The sequence below is a fragment of the Megalops cyprinoides genome, chromosome 6 (assembly GCF_013368585.1).
Source record: "Megalops cyprinoides isolate fMegCyp1 chromosome 6, fMegCyp1.pri, whole genome shotgun sequence".
NCBI classification, from domain to species: domain Eukaryota; kingdom Metazoa; phylum Chordata; class Actinopteri; order Elopiformes; family Megalopidae; genus Megalops; species Megalops cyprinoides.
The window spans coordinates 10,952,795-10,977,745 of NC_050588.1; the positions used below are offsets into that span (position 1 = coordinate 10,952,795).

The 24,951-nt window shown below is 42.5% G+C and overlaps 3 protein-coding genes across 3 annotated transcripts; 2 read left to right on the forward strand and 1 right to left on the reverse strand.

Moving 5' to 3' along the window:
- Positions 1-7,495: 7,495 nt before the first annotated feature.
- Positions 7,496-8,416, reverse strand: LOC118778950 (protein FAM43B-like). Its single transcript, XM_036530752.1, has one exon. It carries the CDS (start codon positions 8,414-8,416, stop codon positions 7,496-7,498), a length of 921 nt encoding a protein of 306 aa, XP_036386645.1.
- A 7,139-nt stretch (positions 8,417-15,555) lies between these two features.
- mul1b (mitochondrial E3 ubiquitin protein ligase 1b) lies at positions 15,556-20,159 on the forward strand. The gene is made up of 5 exons (XM_036531700.1): positions 15,556-15,747; positions 17,409-17,550; positions 18,002-18,089; positions 18,446-18,566; positions 18,953-20,159. Exons 2-5 carry the CDS (start codon positions 17,431-17,433, stop codon positions 19,680-19,682), a joined length of 1,059 nt encoding a protein of 352 aa, XP_036387593.1. The 5' UTR covers positions 15,556-15,747; positions 17,409-17,430; the 3' UTR covers positions 19,683-20,159.
- A 1,169-nt stretch (positions 20,160-21,328) lies between these two features.
- LOC118779737 (calcium/calmodulin-dependent protein kinase II inhibitor 2-like) lies at positions 21,329-23,164 on the forward strand. The gene is made up of 2 exons (XM_036531965.1): positions 21,329-22,152; positions 22,698-23,164. The coding sequence occupies exons 1-2, from the start codon at positions 21,984-21,986 to the stop codon at positions 22,766-22,768; spliced, it is 240 nt and encodes a 79-aa protein (XP_036387858.1). The 5' UTR covers positions 21,329-21,983; the 3' UTR covers positions 22,769-23,164.
- Positions 23,165-24,951: the final 1,787 nt, after the last annotated feature.

The following is a 24,951-nucleotide window of genomic DNA, read 5'->3' on the forward strand; positions in this document are numbered from 1 at the left end:
CCCCCCGCCCCCCAGATGCACTGAATTTTTAAAGAAATTGCTGAAAATATGTGTGAATTTAATGAGGAGTGTGATTTTGAACTTCATCAACTTCCCTCTTTTCAAAAGTTTGAAAGAAGAAATTGAGAAGAGAAGAGGTTTAATTTGGTGACGGGGTGGCTGAGAAGCAAAGATCACATCTGTGAACTTCGAAATGGTCCACATTTTCCCCATTTCTAAAGAAATCTCACCTACACATAAGATTCCCACCGCTGTCCTGGGCCACTGGTCTCCATGTGGTCCAGAGGTGAAGAATGACTCCAACAAGGCCACCAGAACCACATCCAGAACCAGCAGTACATCGGTCGATGCTGAGACCTGCCTGACTTCAGCCATTCAGCAAGCGAGGGTCACAGGAAGACACTCATGTTGGTTTGCTACTGGTTCGTATTCTATGGTAATGGGAATTTTTGTAAGCACAGTCAGAAACCTCATGCATTTTACACTTACTTTCTTTAACTGTTGAAGACAAGAAACATAACAGGTCATTCTAATACACACCTCTTGAGTGCTTAATATTACTAGTGCTAATGAATCACAGGACGTATATGCACCACCTTTATTTTCCAGAAACGCAATACTAATGTTGTTGGGCCAATACTCATTTTGAGGTGGCAGGTGTTGCACTGAGAGCACCCCACTTCCCGCCTGTCATAGCCGTCACCCACTGATGCCCGCCACTCCCTTCCCTTCACGCTGCACTGCTCTCACGTGTCGTCCGGTGAGGCAGCCAGACGAACGCGGGAGCTGAAAAGGGTCGATGTGGACAGCCGCTCGTCACGTGGACCGTGCGCTCGATGGGTAAAGTGCGTTCGGATCGATAGGGTAAGGCTGCAGATTAATGGGCACGCGGCACGGCCCCTTCTACAGCATTCGCCCAACGCTTGGCGTGTCGGAGTTTGCAGTCGATGTGGGCTGGAGGTCGATGGCGGGTCCCGGACCATGGGCGCACGCATGGCGCTGGTATCGGCTCTCGTGCTTCGGGCTCTGGTGGGTTGATGTCTCCTACCCTGCTGAGGCCCATTCTCGAAGGGCCCTGTGGTCACAGAGACCATTTAATCTATATTTGTCTGTTTTAGAAGTATGCAGCCCAAATTGTTTATTGTTCTTTAAAAACGATGACCTGTTGGCTCGGAACAAATGACCTATTGCATTAAACTGCAAATCAAAAGAAGATACCTGCTGTAGTCCTCTATGCTGTAGGTTGTCTGGGGTTTGCATTCATGAGTTTGCAGTTAATAAATAAAATCTTGTCATTCTCAACTGCTTCTCAGGCACACTCTAAAGCATATTTGGTACTTTTGTAATGGATGAAGAATGAGGGCATACCGCATTTTTCTGGGGTGGGGGTGGAGATTATCAGATCCCAAACCTCCCTAATGTGCACCACTTTTGGGTGGGCGCCGCTGTCTCTCTTTCCGCTGGGCGGGGCGCAGCGTGTGCGAGACGCAGCAGCCGCGGCATGTGCCGGCCGCCTCACGTGCCACACGGGGTCATCGAGCGGTGGGCTTACTTTGTCCACCCGCCACAGGGCGCCGAGCATAAAGTGGGGGAGGGGATGAATGCAGCTGCCTTGAGACAAATTCACAATCAAAAGGCAATGACTGACTAAGTGCTGGTCTGTGAGTGGAGTTGGCGGCAGGCATCGGGGTTCCCCCCTACCCCCATCGCCCACCCCCAGAATCGACTGCCTGCATTGTTGTCACGGCGATTAGAGCCGACAGACAAAGAAACGGAGGCCTGACCACTCTTCACAGCGCCGGGGAAGCACTCAGAAGATTAATAGAATGAGAAATCAAAAAGTTTCCACCGCTGAGAGAACTCCAGAGAGTGGGGCTAAAGGGCTTTTTATTAGGCTAAATGAAAGCTCACTGGATAGGACTGCAGCGTTCTGTATTCAGATTTATTTATTTAATGCTTTTAGTCCGGAGGCTTTGACTGTGTCTGGCACAGAAAGAGTAATGTGGTTAAAAGGCTGAGGAGATGTGGCTCAGAGGTCAACGCTGGTCAGCATCAATGTGGTCAGCCGAATGAACGTTCTAGTTATGTTTAAGTCAAAAGTGCCATTTACTTAGTATACAATCGGTATGTCCAACCAAATACTTTCACTGTGGTTAATTCTGAAACCTATATAGTATTTTGGGTATACAAAGATGTTTACATTTATAGTATGCATTTAGATTGATTCAGGTACGATATATATATATATATATATATATATATATATATATATATATATATATATGTATATATATAGTGTAGGTGTACATAATATAAATCCAAGGCTGGTTGATTTATTTAAGAAAAAAAGATTTTAAAAACAGATTTAATTTTATGAAATTAAAGCTAAATTCTCAATGTAGATAATTGATTTGTGGTTGAAAATTTTTTTATAGCTAAAACACTGTTAATAACCATTTAAATACAAATTATATCAGATGGATCTTTATTCAGAGAGGTAACATACAGTATTCATTAAGCAAGAGCGTTTTGGAACCCTTCAGCTCTGTAGTAATGAGCTTTCATTTGAAACGCTCTCCTCCTGCATGCTATGGGCATATATTGAGCCAATGCAGAACAAAGCCAAAATGGCTATTCTCAATGCTTTTTTACATTCCCAGGCATGGTCTCGTTGACCTCTCATGCAGTAAATTTTAGAATAGCACATTAGATTTCCTCACGTTAAAATAAAAAGTGCTTAATGCTCACCATTGTTTCCATACTTACTCCACCTCTCCCCTCTGGGGCCACAATGCCCTTTAGCGCTTCTGCCAACCTGGACATTGTGGAACATTGTAAACCAGTTTTTAAGGCTATTGATTTTGCTACCAGGCTCTGTAATGTAATTATGCGTGTTGGTACCATATATTGAGAAAATTAAACTGTAGTCTTCTGCTGTTGGATGTCAAAGAAGACAAAACTGTTCCACAGCATTAAAGCTTTTTTTTAGTATTTTCTTCTTTTTAAAAAAACAGCTCACTTGAAGTGAGGAAGATTATTGTGATCATTGAATCTGTGAGCAAAACATTGGATCTGTGAACGAAATGGAATTAACACAAGGGTGCCCTACGTGACTTGGTGCTGTTCAACTCTTACCACTAACCCATAATTACAGTTCCATTCGGAGCAATCCTCCAGCAATAAAACAGCATGGGGAGATTTCACTTGTAAGCCTAGTTGTAACTGCAAATTTTCCATTACTGGGAGCAAAAATGATAACACCTTTTTCACTCCACCCATGATAACACCTCCCAATCCCATTCCTTCCTTATCTCTCAGTGTCTTTCCCCCCTTTTTCAGGCTGCGTTCTGTAACAGCCAGTTTTACAAGCTTTAAAGTCCTCACACCTGTGACACCCTTTGCACTCACACAGCTGAGGCACGACTTATGCAGGCCCCCGCAACACTCTATAACCCCCAGAGTGCTCCACGGGAGGGCAAAAAGGACAAAAGGGGGACAATCAAAACCCTACATACATTGTCTAGGGAATTTATAGGCAGCTGACAAGTTGCTAGATGCTGCTATAGAGCAGTGTGAGGAGGTGACCCAGGCCTGCTATACATAACCCACCTAACCTGAGCAGAACAGAGCAATAGATCCTCTCTGGAGTCAGTGTGACAATACATGATGCTTCATGTCAACATGTGCAGTGGTAGATGATGCTCAGCTGTAAATGTCTGGATAACCAACAGCAATCAACTGCCATGACAAGCTGAGCCTTCCAAAGATGTGCATGGTTTACACACATAACTGTACCCAAATCAGGTTTGGATTTACAGTATATGGAAAAAGGATCATTGTTTACATATGTTAATACATATGTATTATATATGTTATGATCTTTGCCATGTAAGTACAGCACCAATATTTATTGACAGGTAATCACTATGACTGATGATTAATTCACATTTTGTCTCCAGGTCCTTGTTTATGAATATTATTTGAATTGGAAGTGGAATGAATTACCACCAACTAACCAAAAGTGCTGTGTAGTAAGGGGCAGGGATTGTGACCTAAAGGTTTTTGGTTTGATTCCCAGGTGGGGAACAGTTGTTGTTTCCTTGAACATAGTGTTAAACCCATATGTGTTAATAAATATCAATCTATATTCCATGTTAGTTGCTCCAGATAAGAGCATCTCCTACGGAAATAATGTAAACGTAGCCATATTTTTCATAGCTATGAAACAGGCCATAAGACACTCAACTAGTAGCCTGTGTCATGTCGTTAATTTTTTCACAGTGGTAATGTAAGTATATTATTAATGTAAAATAAAATTGTCTGGAAATTAAATTTCTGAAATGAATGTTCTGTCTGTAGTTCACCGAAATAAGTAGGCCAAACAAGTTCTTTCCTCTAAAGTTTAATATAAGTGGTATGGAATGATATTGAATGTGCTGTCTAGTTGAATGAGCTGCTGTAATTGCCAATTACTCAAAACAGAGGGGCATTAACACAAATATCAGGCATCTTTATACTGTGCTCCAACATTATGTAGGCGCAGAGCAAATGTACTTCAACGGTCGTACAATATTTAACAACATAAAAAATTTAAACTCAGGATTTGATTGATCTGTTAGTCAGCTCAGCTCAGTGCATAAGCCATTTACAGGGGAAAAATGATTCTTTGGTGCTAATTACATCAGAGTTTCATATACATTAATAATATTAGCAAGAATTCAATGTTTACATTTGTTGATTCATGAGTGCTGGTTGAATGCTAGGGTGGCAGTGTAGCATAGTGAGTAAGCAGTTATAATTGCAATCCAGGCAATGCACATTTAATTCCCAGGTAGGGATCTGCAGTGGGGTGAAAGGGGTGCATTGATAATAATATAATAATGTAGCACAGCAGTGTAGCATAGTGGTAAGGAGCAGGGTTGTAACTGAAAAGTTGCTGGTTTGATTTCCCATTGGGGCACTGCTGCTGTACTCTTGGGCCAGGTACTTAACACAGAATTGTCGCAGTAAATATCCAGCTGTATAAAGATATAACATGTAAAACTTGTAACTTATCTAACTTGCTCTGGATAAGCTAAATGCCAATGTAATGTAATGCCTACTTCAGGGAAGCCACTATTATAGAATGTTAATAATGTTTTAAAACATATGATCTAATGGTTAATTAATGGGATCTTAAGAGAAAGTGTTAAGAAATTTTAAATGGGAGCAATTTTACTTTGTCAACATCTCAGATAAGTCATCAGTTTTGTAATTACACACCAGGCTACTGCAGTGCTTCAGTCACAGATGTCCATATGACATCTCCGTGCACTTCACAGTAATGTGCAGTTGATTTAGCATCAGCATTAAACCTGAGCACTGCATAATAACTGCATCTTCAAGCCACACCAGGCTGGGATTTTCAATCTGCTCTCGCCAATCCCATGGGGACGTGCGAGTCATGCCTCTTCAAGCAATCTCAGCTGATGAGTTTTTGATGCGTTATACTGTGTCTGAAATCTGCATGAATCTTTGTATACCAGTTATGAGTTCTTTGCCATTGGTTGACATTCAAGCAGAAAAAAAAATCATTACATTTCACTGAGATTTTTTTGAAGGAAATGCATTTATTCAGGCCTTGTTGCATGGCAGGTGAAAGGCTACAGGCTTAAGAGATCTCCTGACTCTTTTTTATTTATTTTCGTGAGAGGAACAAACAAGAGCATCTATCTGGCTGCACTGTGCTGGTAAGACCCCTCCACCCCCCGGCCCCCGCCCCCCCTATCCTGATCCCACTGCGAGGCTGCGAACAAGAAATTAAGGCAATAAACTCACTGGGAGCTAATAATCAAATGATCTTTGCATGCAATAAAGTGACTGGAGTGGACTAAGCCCTCATAATATTTCATTGGTAAATGCTAAATGCCAATAATGTAATGTAATATCGACACATTACTTATGATCACATTCAATTTTCAATTTAAGCAATATGTGCACCATATTTAAGTTTCTGGATCGAGCCGTCCCCACCTCCTCCCCCACCCCGTTTTTATAGGAATTCAATCATCTGATTTACAGCCTGGGACAGAATGAGCCTGGGAGGGGGCTGCTCAGATTGCAGAAAGATTAGACCGTGTGGTTAGCCTCGGCTGGGAGAAGTTAATGATTTGAAGTCCCATTAACGTGACGCGATTGTCTGTCTTTCCGAGGTCGATGGATGAGTCTGTGGATGTTCTGATTGACCAACTGAGGTTGGTGGTCTGCCCACGGAGTTGAGTGGTCATAAGTACTGTTGAAATAAATACACCTGGAAGGGCAATGGCAGTCAGATACGAGCTTTGAAAAGAAACAACAAACTTTTTAAACGGTTGCTGATGTACAAATGATGTACTGCTCAATCAGTGTGATTTGGATATTCCATCTGATCCATTTCTAATCACATTCTATCTCATCTTTAGCGGAGCCTTAAACAGTGAAAACCTGTGGCAGAAAACTTGTCATGAAAGAAGCGCCACTCTGTTGGACTGCATTTAAATAAAAGGTCAATATGACAGCTGAACTCAGTTGTAGATACATACACAGATTTCAGTCACACATTTTTCATAGCATTTACAGAACCATTCCCATCAGTCACATGGTGAACCAAATGGAAGGAAAAAAGAAAATACAGATTTCTCTGTAGAAGAGTTATATTTTATTGCACTGTAAAAAGTAATGCAGAGAAAACATTTTCACCTGAATATTTTATTGTCTGGTGTCACAGTGTTGGGCTAAAACGCTCCCAGTTTCAAAATATGTTACAGGAACACATTAAAATGAAATGTTATATTATGCCTAGATGTCATGCACAAATGATAAGCAGGTTTCAAACAAATGACAGTCATACACAAGTCATGTTTTCCGATTGACAGCTTAATTCATAAGCTGAACAGTTGCTCGGTAACATTATAATTGCATCCAACTGTTGTTGTATTTGTATTCAAACTGAGTACTGAACACAGTATATGTTTACTCACTTACGCCAACCGTAGAAATTTACAGCATGAGTAGTTTACAAATCACCTGAACATTTTGCAAATAATACATGCCTGGAGAAGAGTCTATCCAATTGAATCACGTATATATGCTCTAATAAATCCTGAAGACCAATACTAGGAACAACTAGAACAAATGTAGTTTGTTCAGTGTTACATATTTTGAGGAACAAATGTGCTTTGAATCGGGTGGTTGTCTTCTTACTCATTTCTCCAAGACTGTCTCCTCATATGTCTCTACTGTTGGTCCGACGCTCAAAGCTTCTGAAGGCAAGCCTCTGCTGAACACAGTGACAATGCCAGATCGGCTGTATCCGAGGCAACAGGAAAAGGACACAGTTGCTGCTCGTTTTTTTTCCCCTCTCCCGCCAAGAAGGGCAGTGGAGGCAGCCTCAGATGCGCACCGCAAGTGGAGAGCACGGCGTCCGCAAAACAGGATTATACGAACTTCACCAATGGGCTATTTCTGTCTGAGAGAGTCAGCCGGCTACGGACGGTCCCTCAGAGTGGCTGCTGTTGTCCCTTGTGTTAAAGGAGCTCAGTCCCTCTACCGCTTCCTGCGCGTCCCCAGCGGACAGAGAGGTGCCCCCGCTCTCCTCCTCCTCCTTTTCTTCCTCCTCCTCCTCCTCCTCCTCTGCAATGGGACCCAGCTGGGAGGCGCTGTGGGGGGCGTCAGCGGGAGGCCGGTAGGGACACTGCCCGTTTAGCAGCCTCCTCAGGGGCGCCGGCGGGATGACATCCTCCCCCAGCAGCTGCCGCCGGGCGCGGCGGACATCGCTCTGCCTCTGCAGCCGCTTGAACTCGCCGAAGGCAGAGGCGGACGCCTGGTTGAGGGTGAGGGCGGCGGCCCGGGCCTTCTCGGACCCGGAGACGAGCGCAGCATGGCAGCGCAGCACCACCGCCTTGTTCTTCGCCTGGTGCCGGTAGACCCAGGCCAGGATCTTGGGCCGGCGGGCATCGGGGGCACAGTAGGTGATGCGGTGCAGCAGGAAGATGTGGCACGGCCTCTTGGAGCCCCGGTCGCCCCCGGGGCCCAGCCGCAGCCCCTGCGGCCCCACGCTCAGCTTCATGCGGGTGCCGTGCCCGCCGTAGTCGCTCCGGCTCCAGATCTTGCCCACCGCCTCCTCGGCGCAGCCCTCGCCCTTGGCGGTGAGCGTGACGGTGCTGCCCAGGTAGTGCACGGTGTAGACCGGCTCCTCCTTGTTGAGCTCCACTTTCCGCCGCCTGGTGCGGAAGGCGCCGGCCAGCTGGCGGAAGGGGCGCTCAGGCAGCAGGTCAGGGCAGGAGCGCACCAGGGACGTGATGATGGACCAGTAGGTCGCACCCACACTCAGGCTCTTGGGCTTGCTTCTGGTCTCCTCCTCCGTCAGGACAAACTTGCTCCTTCTCCAGGGCAGCATGACTGGGACTGGGGGAGAGAGTGCTGAGCCCGTGTGTGCCTCTGAGTGTGTAAGCGAGAGAGAGGTAGAGAGAGTCCTACTGCGCTGTGGAGAGAGCGAGAGCGAGCCCGAGAGTGAGAGCAGCGATCAGCGGCCAGGCAGTTGGCCGTTTTCGCTCCTCCTCCTCCTCCTCCTCCTGCCAGCGTCACCCGGCGCTGAGCGGAGCTGGGAATGAAGTCTGCTTAATTCACTCTGACCCCTGCATCCACTCTGCTGGTGTGCTGTCAACTCAGCCTGTTCTCAGATGCCCTTGAGCCACTAACATGGTTTTGAACGGTGAGAAAGAGAAGAGATGCTTAAAGTTGCTGTAACATAGCACCGTGACATAATCATAGAATGGACTTGTCTTATGGAGATGTGAGAAGTCATAAAAGCTTCTTGCCTTAGATTTTTTTGGGGGTAGCTGGGATACAGAAATATATACTGTAACAGAATCCATATTATCATTACAATATCAATTCTTTATCTAATTATAATCATCAACACTACTGCTACCATTACTATTATTGATAATAATAAAAACAACGTCATTTAAAAGACACTTTTATCTATGGTAGGATAAAATATATCAAATAAATATAAATCGAAATCAGACAAAAGTTATAATGTTAGACGGCACAAAGAATTACACCAAGAGATATCACTTGTTTAGAGACCATACACACAACATGTCATTTCACAGTCCTAACACATGGTCATGTGTGCACTTAAACCAGCATCGCCTTGTAGTATACTTGTGTGTAAGTTAGCGATGTAGCTCTGGAACTTGAAAAAAACATTTTGGCCGTTTTAGGTTTCTTATTTCTCTCTGCTCCAAAGAATAGGAGAACATATATATATATATATCGACAGTGGAATTTAAAGTCACCTCACTCAGAAAACAAACAATATGCTACTGTGTTTTCATCTTACCTTCACACACAGTTGCCAAAAAAGGCCTCTGGGGAAGGCTAATGTATTAATGGATCCTTCAGTAAATCAGTCCGTTGCTATAGTGAATTTACTGGCGAGAGATAAGCCTTTTTTTTAAGGGCTGGGCATATCCGGAAAGCACACCCTCCCTTACTGCAGCGCAGTTCTCAGTCAAACTGCCTGTCCATTCACATTGCACAGACACCGCTCTCTGCCAAAGCACAGCCCGCACTTGTTTTCCCCGCACTCCTTGGCCTGCTGCCGTATTGCTGTTATTTTCTGACCAGCAGGCCAATGGTGAAAATAAAATCTGCGTGTACGCGTGAGGATTGGGTGGGTGGGCGTGATCTGTCTTTGCGATTACTAAGATCATTTGTATGGAGGGCTCAGGAGGGGGTGGGGGGCGGCAGTCAGGGAGAGCGCAAGAAAAAGGGGGCATCTGTCGGGTACATTTGATGGTTCGTCACTTTGTGTGAAATCCTGCGCTGGTAATATGCACCATTTAATACTTCTGTGTTCTTCAACCCAAAAAACTGAGATTTTATAACTGATGCAGGTTGCCACTGATGACTTCCGAACGCCATTTCACAACTCTCAAAATGAGACTTGTGCTTGCAACCACTTGGGGGTGCGTAGTTGGTGACCGCTGGTATAAATATACATGCATAAATGTACGTGTCTTGCAATTAAATTGAGATTAATCATCTTAAAACAATCTTAAAATTCTGTTTCAAAATATTGTTTTGAGGATATTCAACTTATTATTATTAGCCAACACAGCTGAGGGCTACTATACCTATTGCCAATGGTATCATGCTGTTGGTTATCTGTTTTTTATGCTTCTTGACATATATATGGACTATATACATTCTCTATACTATCATTTTCAGTCTAAGAAGATACTTAGAATTCAGGCTAAGGAATATTCCAGACAGCATTTACTGGACCTACTATTCTGACCTGGCAGGATTTCCTTCTTGTTTCAAAACCTTAATTAGTTTTGACAATACACTGAGAAGTGGTTTTCAGCCTGGTGTTTCAGATCACTGAAACTGGTGAGAACTGGATTGGTATGAGTTTCAAAACAGTTCCTTTTAACAGTGTCCTTGGGATATATAATTGTTCCAATATTGTTTTGGGACCTCAGAAGTGGACAGCTGTTCTTCTTTGCTGTCATCTTCTCATGAATGTTTTTTTAAATTCTTTGCAAAAAAAAGGATAAGCATGACAGAAATCATGTGTTTTTTAGATCTTAATTTGATCTTTTTCAGTATTACAAAATTACAAAACAACTCAAAAACACAAAAGAAGGGGCTTCATACATTGTGGAATTCATGACGTGTATATACCTTATGCAGTCCAGACAGTCTAGCCATATCCTTTATTCATATTCCCCATTGCCACGACCAATGGTGACAGTAGAAACAGAACAGCTGCTCATCACTGAATGTTCAGATTCATGCCAAGCAGATCCAATCTGGCCTGACCAGGTGCCAATTTAAAGGCCACCTCCTGTTGAATCAGCCCTCCTCCTTCCACCCACCAATGTGGAGGAGTGTGTGTGTGTGTGTGTGTGTGTGTGTGGAGGAGTGTGTGTGTGTGGGGGGGTCTTTTTGGCACTAAGCCCGGGATAAAGGTGGCTGAGGCAGCTACGTGCACTCTTTCACAATGTTCCTGTACCCATAGGTGTGTGATCACAGAAAGAGAGGAAGGGCAATGTCATGGCTATGTGACAGCCTCTCCTACCTTGAACTTCAAATAACATACACTATAAGGACAATATACTTAAGGACTTAATATGGAGTTGGTCCCCCTTTTGCAGCTATAACAGCTTCCACAACAGCTTCTTGGAAGGCTTTCCACAAGATTTTGGAGTATTTCTGTGGGAATTTGCGCCCATTCATTCTGTAGAGTATTTATGAGGTCAGGCACTGATGTTGGACGAGAAGGCCTGGCTCGCAATCTGCGTTCCAGTTCATCCCAAAGGTGCTTGATAGGGTTGAGGTCAGGGATCTGTGCGGGCTAGTCAAGTTCTTCCACAACGAACTCATCAAAGCATGTCTTTATAGTCCTTGCTTTGTGCACTGGGGCACAGTCATGTTGGAATAGAAAAGGACCTTCCCCAAACTGTTGTCACAAAGTTAGAAGCATAGCATTGTCCAAAATGTCTTGGTATGCTGAAGCTTTAAGATTGCCCTTCACTGGGGAGAAGGGGCCTAGCCCAAACCCTGAAAAACAGGTGTGGCCAAATACTTTTGTCCATATAGTGTAGGTGTCTGAGACATTTTAGTATTTTACAGTTATTACGAGATTTGATATAATAAGTTATAACATTGACTGCAGAGAGGAATGTGCCAATAAAATCTGAATACAAAACTGTTTGGAATAGTTGTCTGTGTGTGTGTGCGTGCGTGTGTGTGTATGCGTTCATTCCTAAACACTCTACGAATGGATTGAGGTAGTTTTAGTTTGAGTAGTAGAGATGGTCGAGGTAGTGGTAATAAAAAGCAATAGCATCAGATTTAGTGGTGGTTGAGCTCGCATAAGTAGTATCAGGATAGTAATAGCAGCATTGTTGTTAGTAGTGATAGTGGCATGGGTGAAAGCTGTTATGGTAGCATCTGCAGCAGTACTATTCTCATGGTCCAACGCATTTGGCTTGATTTAGCCATTGTCTTGACTGGAAGATTACCCGAGGCTGCTTGGCACCGAAGGCATCCACCTGGCAGGCCAGTCATAACAAGGATTGATGGCGGCATTACGTCCTGATTGATCTGCCTGTCTGGGTATGGAGAGTCTGAGAGCAAAATTAGGAAATGTCTGAGCGAGGATTAATGAACCTTTACGTTCCAGTTCCATTTTGGCCTGCAATATTTTTTTTTCCACCCGCACCTTGCACCTTTGCATAGACAAATTTCAAGAATTAATATTTCATTTGAGGTTTCAAATACTCGTGTTAGCACCAGCAGCTACACCCTTGATTACTGACCGAGGGCAACATTAATAGTATACACTAATTTCTCTTAGCAAAATGATCATTACAGCCATAATGAAATGCACAGTTTACAAGGGACAGAGCTTATTAGCAAAATTATTATCAGTGAAAACACATGGTCATTCCTTTAATTCCTTTTTGTGGTGTTTGTCAGCTATTCGTCATTGACCCATCACGTTAAGAGATTTCAGCCAAATTTAATTTTGGAGTCATGACATTTAGCAGATGCTCTTACCCAGAGCAACTTACAAAGGTTACAATTTTTACATGTTATCCATTTATACAGCTGGATATTTAGAGAGGCAATTCTGGGGTGAGTACCTTGCCCAAGGGTACAGCAGCAGTACCCCAGTGGGGAATAGAACCAGCAGCCTTTTCATCATGAACGTTTAGTGTACTGTGCCCCCACAGCTGTCAGCCAGTGTGCTCCAACTTAAGGAGAAGCCACAGCTTTTGTAAGTCCCAAAAGCCTACATATCAGGCCTGCATAACAGTGCGTCTCCAGTCACAGAGGATTTTGGGATGCTGAGTGCACTGCCAGCATGTAGCAGTCGAGCCGCTGCTAGCCCTTTACAGATCCTTTACAGAAATGTGCAGTGATTTACAGACAATATACTTCGCAGTTCATCTTATGCTGTTAGACGTGAAATACGTTTGCCATTCCCATTTGATGCCATGCAGTACACAGTTAGGTTATTAAACACTAATAAGTGACACTCAATCTGAAAATGGCCGACACTTGATCCGATTGACACGGTTGTAACCCAATCCATGTGGCTACCTCACTGACAGATATATCCTAGGTGGAACAAACCTCAGAGTCAGTGTGGCTGCTTGTGCATGGCATGAACATGACACACAATGCCAAAATAAAAGGTTGGCTGCCATATTTGATAAGGATTTATGGGATTTAACAGGTTTTCACAGGATGTACTGTAGTTTTGAGAGATTAACTAGATGAAAAGTGAAACTACCAAATAACGAACTGCCGTTTGTTCCGTATGCCTTCATCTTGAAATATTTTATTTAAGAAAGAAACGGTGAAACCCAGAATCTGTGCAGGGACTACTACAAGGACCATGGTTATGATAAATTCAGTGACAAAATTTTATAAGTGAGACTACCAGTTTACAGATGTGTGCACAGAAAATAACTTGGATGAACCATGCGGTTTTGAAGATGTGATTCCAGACAGGGACAACTCAATATCAGGAGTGTAATAAATACGCAGAATAAAATGTGGCATGCCAAAACAGGATATTGCACAAAATAATGATGCAAAAGTGTCCCTATTATAGTGACGTCTGAAATGTTCACATTAACCGAGCACCCCAACAATGCTAATATGCAGGGATATACCCCACCCCCACTTCAGGGCAATGTCAGGTTAAAGTTCAGTGGCATAATTATGTGAAGGGAATAAGGCATTTTGCATACTGTGGTAACACCAGCAACGGTACAAAGGTGTAAAATTTCAGCACAAGTGAATGTCACCAGCATAGGATAACAGAATACATGAGGTCCTGTACTTACAACAAAGAGAGGACATCCTCTGCTCAATGCCTGTAAAACTAAGGATTTCACAATATTCTGAAAATGTAATATAAGGTTATTTTAATGCTGTCTCAATTCTTTCAAGACAGGGGAAAAGTATCATCATTCTAACCTTCTCTATATAAAACAAATGTGCAGTAGCAAGTTACCGGAGTCTTGTTAACACCAGCTATATCCAGGGGCTGCCATCTTCTGGACAGGGAAGTAAATGAACCTTCAACAGCCTGACAACCACCACCTCAACAGTTCAATGGCTTAAGAGTTCTCAGAGAAAACAAAGTGACACATTCCCAAGCACAGTAGTACAGTACAGCATACACAGCTGCCATATAGTAGGCTAACTAACCAAGTCTGAACCCCATACAACTAAACCAAAGTGCTGGAACCTACCCTTGTTTCAGCTCCTCCTTCATAAATCATTACATATATCATTATGTACTCTTCACCTACGGTCAGGACATATTCATAGAATTTCCACTGCCCCTGCTCACATTCATTCTCATCAAATATATCTAGCAAACCACCAACAGGGTGAGGCTGAGCATTCATCCCCGACCAACTGCCACATCTAACCTTAGTCTCCACCTGGTGCAATCACGGTGACCTTGAATATTCCTTCAATATCCTGACCAATTACAAGTAAAATGTAAATATTAGGATTACATCGTAAATCTAGACTTGACAATTAATTTGCTATTTTAAACTGATAAAACATTGTATATTGTCTACGTTAGTACTTATAGCATGTTACATCTAGCAAGACATAAATCTAAAAGCTTCCTCTGAAACATGCCTTTTGCCAGATAAGCACAGTAGCAACGAGTGATGCAGACTAAAACAGACCTCGACTGGATACCAACGAGTGTTTACCAGACGATAAAAGACAACATATTAATCTCAGGGAACCATCATGTCTACAAGTCACTAACCCAACCCTCGCACAGAACAATTAAACGAGGCAACAGCATTGTTACAGTACAAAGTTTCCCAATGTCGACACTGCCGTCTAGTGACGTTAAGAGGCAATATGCACTGTAAGAACAACGGAGCGTAATTAAATGAATAATAGCATAGCAGACAACAGTTAGCCTATTATGTGTGGTGTCGCGGAACGCTTTATGTTGCAGCTGGTACTGATATTGGATATATGATTTTGGAACCGCTGCTTTTGTTCTGAGTTTGATATTGACACGTTGTCATTCAGACATTTAGGGTAACAAATATGACAATACAGTAAACTCACTGTAAAGTTTCCTAGTATGGGTGATACTTTTTAAACAAAACAATTCCCTATTGTACCCATCAACAAAAATAAAACATAACATATCGTAAAAAATAACATTTATAACATATAAGTTGCATAAAACGTACAGTGGTAACTACAAGTCAACTTATTATACTAAATTCTGTGTATAATCCACTCACTTTAACTCCATGAAAAGAGACTAGTCGCTTTTCTATCTTTTTACTTCGTTACTAGGGTGTTACTCGTTTTATTTTGCTGTTCGATTATAATCAACCTTGTGCTTTTATTTTGAACTGCATGCCGCAGTGTACACCGGAAGTAGAAATACCGAAGCGTTACTTTGCATCTCGCCTGACAGATACTGTTGACGTTTTATTTTCGGTTTGTGGTTAGCAAGATAGCTAGTTGTGTCTAATGTTAATCTGTGTCGCAACTTGTCTTGAACTTCAGTCTGGATCACTGAGAGAAAGAAATTCACTATAGGTGGACCAACTGCTGTTTGGTTGCTCAAATTAGGTAGCTAGCAAGCTAGCCATAAGTGCAAACTAGCTGCTGCGGGTAGCTAGCGAGTCACCGTCAAAGTGGGTAAGTTGTCAGTAAGGTTAGCCAGAATGATAGCTGGCATTTTACACACACCATACTTTGGACACATTTACCATTACTTGCTAACTAGTCAACTTTATAAGTATGGCAAATGTCAGGTGTTGCTAGCTAACGTTATCTAGATAGCTAGGTATGCGTAGCTACGATAGAACTTCCCCCTGTGTAACAATATGTAGCCCACCTAACGTATTTTGCTACTTAGGCTCTGCCCTAGTGATAATAGACATTTCTAAACATTCTATGTAAGTCAACAAGACTGGCAACTTACACAGTCTTATGTTTACTATAATGCATTACTCAAGTAAAATTAAAATGCAATATGCCGTTGCTACTGGACTGACTAGCCAGCTAGACTACGGTAAACGTGAAACATTTCCCCTTCCTTAGCACTCCATAAAACGGTTTGTACCTAGCGAGCTAGCTGACAAGGTCAAATTTTATTTTCCCGGGTACGTCTTCGTTGTGTGTGTGGGGCTACAATGTTATGTTGCGGCGGTAGCAGTATAAATGAGCAAAGTTTACTAGTTTGGCAACTAATTTGCCTGTAACGTGAGTTGTGATCCCATGTATTTGCCTTCTGATGGCACCGTTTTCTGAGTAAGTTAATTCTCAGAAGTACATCGTCTAGCCATTGCATCTGTCATTGTCTGAAAAGTAAACTAATACCAGATTAGCATGACTAAGACATCACACAACTAAGAGATCATATTATACAAATTGTCTCGATTTTAGAAAAGGGTTTGCAGTAGGCCATCGATGGCGCAATAAATCAGCCTCAAAATTAATAGAAACCGTAAGTAATATGAACGCTTTATTTTTTGCATAGACGGTTGCAGGCTGTTTATATAATACAGGTGCGGTTTTGGAGTTTATTTTTCGAAGATATCCCCCGTCCTCAGCTGACTATCTAAGTTTACATTTCGGAATTAGCATTGAAATGGTTAAGTATTAGAAACCTCATGAAAACCGTTTGGTTGTATCAAGTGCACACCGGTAGGTGAAGTTGCATCGCTTTGCATCCTGCTGTATGGGGCAGGACTCACTGTGGCTGGTGGTCGCTCCCAGCTATTAACTATTTGAATCGTTATTGTGACTGACCGTCACAAAGACACAGGGGAAAATGGATAAAAACAAAAACACAATACTACAAATAGTCCAAAACAACAAACATCCAGAAAAGACAATGAAATACAGGCACTAAAATTAAATGAAAGGTAACAGAAAGAAATAAAATACAGCATAATATTTAGGGCTGTCTTTTTGCCTTGGTGCCTTCTGAATCCAGATTGAAACATCTGATAAACATTATTGGTCTTCAGGAAGGAGGAAAGCTGTTGAAAAACATATTTCTATTTTTATTTATTTATTGATGATAAGGAATAAAGCAGGGTGTGTGTGGTAGTTTGGGAAAGTTTTATTCACTCAGCCAAATACTACACCAGGATTTCTTCTTCACCTGAAAATAACTGTACATGACCTTAAATTTAAAAGATTTTCAGTGTGTGTGTGTCTTCTGCTATTTGTAGTGAATTATTGAAACAATTTTTTCCTTTTCAAAGATAATGCTGTCTAATTATCTGAGAGTTTAAGACACACTGAGACATTGATTTTGATGTACCCTCCTTTTGGCTTCTTTATTTCAGATCGTTAATAGCCTCATATAAGATGGATAACAGTGGTAAGCCATCAACAGCACAGATTGTGCTGTTGGCTACCAGCTCAGCTTTAACAGCTGTCTTCTATTCAATATACAGAAGGAAGTCAGCCACAGCTGCCCGGTTAAAGGTAACGCTTGCAGACTGCCATTGTTTACGTCAAAGTTAATTGATATTTTTGGTATTATTCTTCATGAAATCTCAGTATTGGACTATTCAAGTTATTTTACATGTGGAAAAGTATACTGTGTTGCTACTGTTGGGAGTTGTGAATGTACGGTATAATATGCATTTGTGAATCATTGTTCCTTTCTTCAAGTTATACTGCTCAATGTAGTGATGGTAAGGTGAGGCTTCATGAACTACAGAATGGGTGAAGTTATCTTGTATTATAAATGACAAGTTTATTTGTACTAATCGCATGGTTTGCGTATGTAGGCCTTTTGATTTCGATTGGTTCAGAGGACTCCGAGAATGACATTATGAAGCCTCATTCTCCAATCACAACAGTTTATTAGAATTCACATTCACCTTCCTATACTCTGTTTCCTTTTGCCTCTCTTATAAATTCTGTATTGCAGGAAGCCCAAAAAGTCTCCATTGATCAGGATCTTAAAAGCATCCTGATGGAAGCTCCAGGGAAGTGTATCCCATACGCAGTAATTGAAGGTGTGAAGCATTTATTTGCTTTTTGATCCATCACAGTTGAACATATAAATTTGTGAAAGACAAGGCTTCATACCTTTTTTGTGACAACACACAAAACCGTCTGGCTGTGGGCTTATGTGTGTAGGCAAACTGTAACATTTGTGACTCAGTTTAGTTAGTAAAATAATTCTTTAAAGGTTGTACAACTGACTTGCACAAGCTGATGCTCAAACATTTGTTTTATATATCATATTATATTATATTTATTTACTATGTGCTATCAGAGGAGATCTTGCAGGCATTAGGCAAATTTTTTAATACAATTTCCAGTCACATACCTCTATTTTTATTTCTCTTCTCTGTTTCTCTGTCCATAGGTGTTGTGAGATCAGTGAAAGATACGCTGAATAGTCAGTTTGTGGACAACTGCAAAGGAGTTATTGAAAGACTGACTCTGCGGGAACAAAAAATGGTGTGGAACCGTACTACCCATATCTGGTGGGTATATTTAAATTTAGCTGCCACACAGAGCAAAGACCATGTTTTCTCAACCATTCATGACCGCTTTCGTAAAGTAGAGCCCTCACTGCCCTGTAGTTTGCCCCTTTTCAAATTAATTATAGTGAATTAAAGGAAACTACACATTGCATCCTACATCCTGGACTAATGGATGCTGAAGCACTACTTAAGAATAGCCGTGACTCATAGGACTGAAGTGGAGGGAGTTTTACTAATGTTTTCTGTGGCAATAAAGGATAACCATTTGCTCAGCAGTGTTCTATTTGTTGTCAGCAGCGCAGCACTCTAGTCTATCGGTTGGTGGTGGTTGTGCGTGTGAGACTGTTCTCGCTGTGCTTTTGAGTCTGCTGTGCTGCCCTCGCCAGGAACGACTGCGAGAAAATCATCCACCAGCGCACCAACACGGTGCCCTTCGACCTGGCCTCCCACGACGGGGGCGTGTCGGCCGCCGTGCGGGTCATCCGGCCGCTGGACGCGGCCGAGCTGGACCTGGAGACCACCTACGAGAACTTCCACCCGGTGGCCCAGTCGCTCACCGACGTCATCGGCCACTTCATCAGCGGCGAGCGGCCCAAGGGCGTCAAGGAGACGGAGGAGATGCTGCGGCTCGGGGCCAGCGTGACGGGGGTGGGCGAGCTGGTGCTGGACAGCAACCTGGTCCGGCTGCAGCCGCCCAAGCAGGGCCTGCAGTACTTCCTCAGCCGGCTGGACTACGAGTCGCTGCTGAGGAAGCAGCAGGCCCGCGTGCGGCTCTGGAAGGCGCTGACCGCCGCCTTCGGCCTGGCCGCGTGCGCCGTGCTCTTCTTCGTGCTGCGCCGGCGCTACGCGCTGTACAGGGAGCGGCGCAGGCTGCGCAGCCTCCGCGCCGAGTTCGAGGAGCAGCAGCGCAAGCGGCTGCGCGAGATGGACCTTGACGAGGGCGCCGTCTCGCCCAGCGCCTGCGTGGTCTGCCTCTCGCGCCAGCGCTCCTGCGTCTTCCTCGAGTGCGGCCACGTCTGCGCCTGCGACGAGTGCCACCGCGCGCTGCCCGCGCCCAAGAGGTGCCCCATCTGCAGGAGGGCCATCGACAGGGTCATCCCGCTCTACAACAGCTAACAGCCCCCGGGGCGGGAGGGGGGACTGATGTGGGTGGCGACGCTGCGTCCGTATGAGGCCAGCACTAAAGGCCAGTTTTCCATTCCATCTGCTGGAACGCGCCTTCAGGGACAGAATAACTGTGCTGGTTAAGTCTCTCTTAACAGTTTCATTGTGATCTGCTTTATGGGGAATACCGTATGCCGTAAAGGCGGCATTCACAAACAGTTTGTTGGGTAAAATGGTGTCCATTTTCCAAGAAAATGATGCTCGGTTCTTTGTCAAAGCAGATCAGAAGCATTGAGTCGAGGACGCCTGTTGTATTTTTGCTGTAATGGTTCCTGAAATAAATGTACCAAAATGTCAATTCACCAAAAGGCAGTTTGCTCATTTGCACTTGAAAACACATTCTATCAGCGTGCACCACTGACCCGATGGTTGGACCTTGTCGGGTCTCACTGCTGTTGGAATGTTTTGTGTGTATTCGCAAATGTCTGTTATCACAAAGTCATGATCTTTATTGAACAGAGATTATATTTCTAGGTGGACTGTGTTCCAGAGTGAATTTGAAGTCAATCAGATTGTCACAGAAAGAAAAAACATTGATTCTTTTTGCTTTTTGTGTTAATTTATCATCAACTTTTAATTTCCATCTGGAAATTCATGTATTTACCAGTGCACAATATAAGAAAAGCCTTATTGTGTTATTTTGAAATTGTTTTGGGATTATTTGTGTTGTGGGTTTACATATTCATGGGACAGAAATGTATTTTTTGGTCAAATTGGTGATGCAGTACCTTTATTTGAAGAGAGATGACCTTGTGGTCATCAAGGGTTCTAATAAAGAATACGCCTTTAACCATTAGTATCTTGAATGCTTCATTTGCTTCATCTTAATCAATGCTTCATCTTAAGGACAACCTGAGATGAAACCCCCAAATCTTTCCTGGCTTGAATATCTGTCGCTGTCACTCTCAAGAAGGGCTGTTAGAAAGATGTATTTAATGTCGCCAGGAGATGGAGTCAGCACCATGTTGAAAAGAGACCATTTTTAACAGCGACACATTTGCACCAGAGTACTGCTATATTCAGGATGGGGGAAATGTATTCATGTAATGTAATGTACCGAAGTTATAGTAATATTTTTTAATCATTTAAGGCTATTCGCTAAGAGGGGTACGTCATCTTAGCTGAGGTCTTGCAAATTATCGCAAATGCGGTTTGATGTCTTAGTCTTGTAAGCAAATGTTTTGTAAAGCAATGTCACCTTTTAAAACATATGCGTTCGGTTTCAGTCATTTGAATGTATTTCCATATAGAAGGATATTACCGTGCATGGTGGTACGTGGGGGATTTTCCAAATGAAAGGACAGCCAGCAGCATCGTGTCATTTAATACGCGCCCACTTGTTGCAAAATTATTAAAATCCTACTGTTTGTCGATTACTGTTATGAGATCGTAATCAGACACAATGAAAACCCATCAGAATATTTTGGCAATATCTTAACTATCTGAATTACTCACAGTGATCTGTGGATTACGTTAGCCTATTTAGTCTTGGGCATTTTCGGGGAAAACCCCGCGCAGTACAGTAGTGGAAATATGTAAGTGTGTTGAGTGCGTCGCTACTTTACATACAGTATTGCGTCTGCATTGCACCTGCGAACACGTGTTTGATTTGTCACGTTGCGCTAACTTTCGGTTTGTACGCTTATCAATAAAACAGCAGCTATAGCCTTTTGAATTATTCCTCGACGTTTGGCTGTCATAGAGAACACAACATAAAAGTATTTCGAGTGTCCTTTTTCACTGGGTACTGGTATATCGACGGCGACGCTACCGTGGATAACGTCTCCGGACTGAGTGACTGCCAGTAATCAATGCGAGGCGGTGGAAATTGGGAAGAGTTGCATGGCTACACCAGGAAAATTCAAGGCTCAGTGACGTGTTTTCTCTGCCAGGTCTCCCAGGGATCCGTGTTTTGCATCGCTCCCCAATTTGCATTTTTCTCCACATCAGCTTTTCCTCGCGACTTTCCAAACGTCCGAACCAGCACATACCTCCGCAATTGTAGTCTTCCCTGTCTCCAACGTTGTTCGCACCTAAACAACTGGAAACTTTGAATAATGTGACTCTGGCCATCGGAAATACACCTTTTGTTTTGCTCTCCGACGATACATGTGATACGTGTAGCCTATGCGAAGAAGCTAGCAAGAACGGCTGCGCATTAGATCGCTAATAGGGCTTTTCGTGTCCATACCTGCCGCTGTCGTTTGATTTTGTATCGATCACTGTTGATTGTAGTTTGGTGGGGGAGACATCATGTCGGAAGTGTTGCCTTACAACGAGGAGAAAATTGCTCACTATGGCGATGATGGAGACGTGGGGCAAATTTCCTTCACCTGTCGCCTGCAGGATACCAATAACTTCTTCGGTGGGGCTCAAAATAAAAGACCCCCCAAACTTGGACAGATTGGGAGAAGCAAACGAGGTATGAAGGCTTTACACATCAATAATAATAGAGAAGCATCAGTACAATCTGTCATTTCAAATGCAATAATTCTGTTCAACTTTTAACGCAGAATGCGTCCAGGGATCGTTTTGTTATAGTAAACCGAAAAATACATCATTTTAGTGTTAGTGTTAAGGTGTGATTAACGCCAGAAAATATTGTGGTTGTTTCAATGCGTTGCGTTGTGGCAGTGTATTGCGTTTTCTGCCTGAATATTGTTGTTGCACTACGCATGATGCATAATTTATTCCGGTGTGTCAGGCAGACAGGCAAGTTTTAATTGTACATGTATTATTTTATCATCACATTGCAGTTGTGATTCTTAAAACACTTAAATGGGAACATCAGAACATTGCACGTCCTCACGGAAGTCTGTGTGCGCATAAACAATGAACTGGTGGCGTTTTTTCGCCTCCAGGTCGTGTAATGCGGCAGTGTTGGATATATTAGCTTAACATTTGGTGGTCTACATGTATAATTGAGATATCAATTGGTCTTTCTTATGTTTTCTGTGTACTTTACAGTTGTCATTGAAGACGACAGAATCGACGACGTGTTGAAAAACGGGACAGAAAAAACACCCACAGGTGTGTAAAAGCACCCAGAGACATTGAGTAAGGAGAACTACGCTAGCCCCTTCATTAATCAGAAAGCACTTTGAAACTCCCCACTGAACAGGCCGCGGTCCACGATGCAGTCGGCGACAAGAATCCCATTGCAAAAGTCGAGTGGACCGTGGCAAGCGCTGGGCATTTTCTTTATTTACGGTTTGTAATCAAAATCTTATGGATCTATATCATCCAGTATATTGAAGCACGGAATGGAGTTGTCCCGTGTACAGTACAGACAGCTACCATTGCTCAACTCGGAGAGGCAGGGAGGGAGAAAAATGATACATCAAACGTTAAGCACACTAGCTATATACCCTAAACCGTTTGTATTCTTTTGCTGTACCTTGACCTAGGCTGAGCACTTTGTTTACTACTGTATTTCCATTCTGCAAAGTAATAATTATTATTTTTTTGTGCACAATGGATGTAAAATGCTGTTTTGATGTTGTTCATCTGTACAAATGCATAATTTATTAACTCTTTGAGAAACATTTTTGCAGTGTTGAAAGACAGAACAACATGTTTTATACGGATCGACAAAACGAAGGTGATATTTTTTAATTCTGAATTTTTGATGTTGCTCGATTTATCTTTCGTCGTCGCTAAAAATGGCCTGCTTATTTTCCAGCGAGATGCTCATTTTATATATACATATATATTATATAGCTGTTTCTAAAATAGCTAAGGCTCGTACGGTACCTGTTTTTGTTAAAGGTGATGGTCATTACACTTTATAGATTAATTGTAAGTGTATTGTATGATATATAATAACAACTGTGCCAAATATATCTTGGGAGATGCCAGCCAACCTGTTTTGTGCTCTGTAAATGTAAAATTTTGCTATTTTGGCTGCCATTTTTATTTTACAGGGCTCTTTCTTAATGGTGAAATGCTCTTGCATGAAATGGGCTAAAATGCCTCTGTGGCAAAGAAACTTGTATACCTATCGAACATCTTGTTTGCAACTCTGAATGACAGACCTCAAGAACTTTCTTAACTGAATATTGTATATGTTGCACCTCTTTATTCACTGAACAGGGCTATTTCTGCAGTCTATAATAAATACATTAAAAAGTGAAATGATACCAAACTGTAAAGTGTGTTATGCTTTCCCCTTTTCTTTTTGCCTAGCACTCTTCTCTTGCTGTGATATACCAAATGCAGCATGACCTATCTGAAATTCATGAGAGTATCAAACACTAAGCATTTTGTATGCTGTTGTGTTCCCAACAAGGAGCAACCATATTGCAAATGGAAAGAATATCCCCTCGCTGTTAATTTGTTGCAACACGTTCAATGTTTGCCTCAGATTTTTTTTCAGAAGAGAAAAAATACCCGTTACTGTACGTGGAACACAAGATGTGTATGATGACATGCACAAGGTACAGTCGAAGCACATGTGTGTGTCGATTCAGAGGGAAAACTGAAACAGCAAAATGAAATGGCATTATTTAGATCCTGCTGCACTGGGGTAGTTAATCAAAAGCCAGCATTGTGAACAGAACTGCGCAAGTGTCAGGTCGCTGTTTTCAGATCTTTCATCCACCGTAGTGCACATACGTGCTTCATCTCTAAGAATCTGAGACTCGCACAGAAGCACAGATAATTGTGTATCCAATTCTAAACTATGTGTCAAAAGCAAGGCTTTGAATGAAACAATGTTATGATAGAAAACAAGAAGGATATGTACAGTCTAATAAAGCTTTGGGGTCATTAGAGTTAGTTATGATATTACCTATTCCTTATGACTAGATGAATATTCATCAGTGTTATAAGATGTGATTTTTTTAGCCTCGCAAACATGTATAATATGGCTGAAAAAGGCAGACGTTATGTGGTCAGAAAAAAGCAGTGAAAGTAATTTATCAAGTCTTGACTTCCTGTTTACCTGTATACCTGCTTTGACATAGTGCTTTCCCATCTCTGCAAATGTTTGTTATGACATTGTGTCAAAGACAGTAAGAAGTACTCTGTCCAGTTATGGTATTAGCCTCATTTAAATTGAAACATGTTACGTATATCATATCTGTACCGTACATATAGGAAGAAGGGCCATGCCATTAAAATACAGGGCATTCTGAATTTCATCAATATTACCACAAACATTTCAATACTTGACTCAATCCTGAAAATTTGTGCTGAATAACAAGCCATTGCGTGGCCCCAC

Excerpts from the sequence above, each read along its gene's own strand:
- LOC118778950 (XM_036530752.1), bottom strand. The coding sequence starts at position 8,416 with ATGCTGCCCTGGAGAAGGAGCAAGTTTGTCCTGACGGAGGAGGAGACC.
- mul1b (XM_036531700.1), top strand. The coding sequence starts at position 17,431 with ATGGATAACAGTGGTAAGCCATCAACAGCACAGATTGTGCTGTTGGCT. Across the intron at positions 18,090-18,445 it reads CCCATACGCAGTAATTGAAG|GTGTTGTGAGATCAGTGAAA; the intron begins GTGTGAAGCATT and ends CTCTGTCCATAG. Across the intron at positions 18,567-18,952 it reads AACCGTACTACCCATATCTG|GAACGACTGCGAGAAAATCA; the intron begins GTGGGTATATTT and ends TGCCCTCGCCAG.
- LOC118779737 (XM_036531965.1), top strand. The coding sequence starts at position 21,984 with ATGTCGGAAGTGTTGCCTTACAACGAGGAGAAAATTGCTCACTATGGC. Across the intron at positions 22,153-22,697 it reads GATTGGGAGAAGCAAACGAG|TTGTCATTGAAGACGACAGA; the intron begins GTATGAAGGCTT and ends TGTACTTTACAG.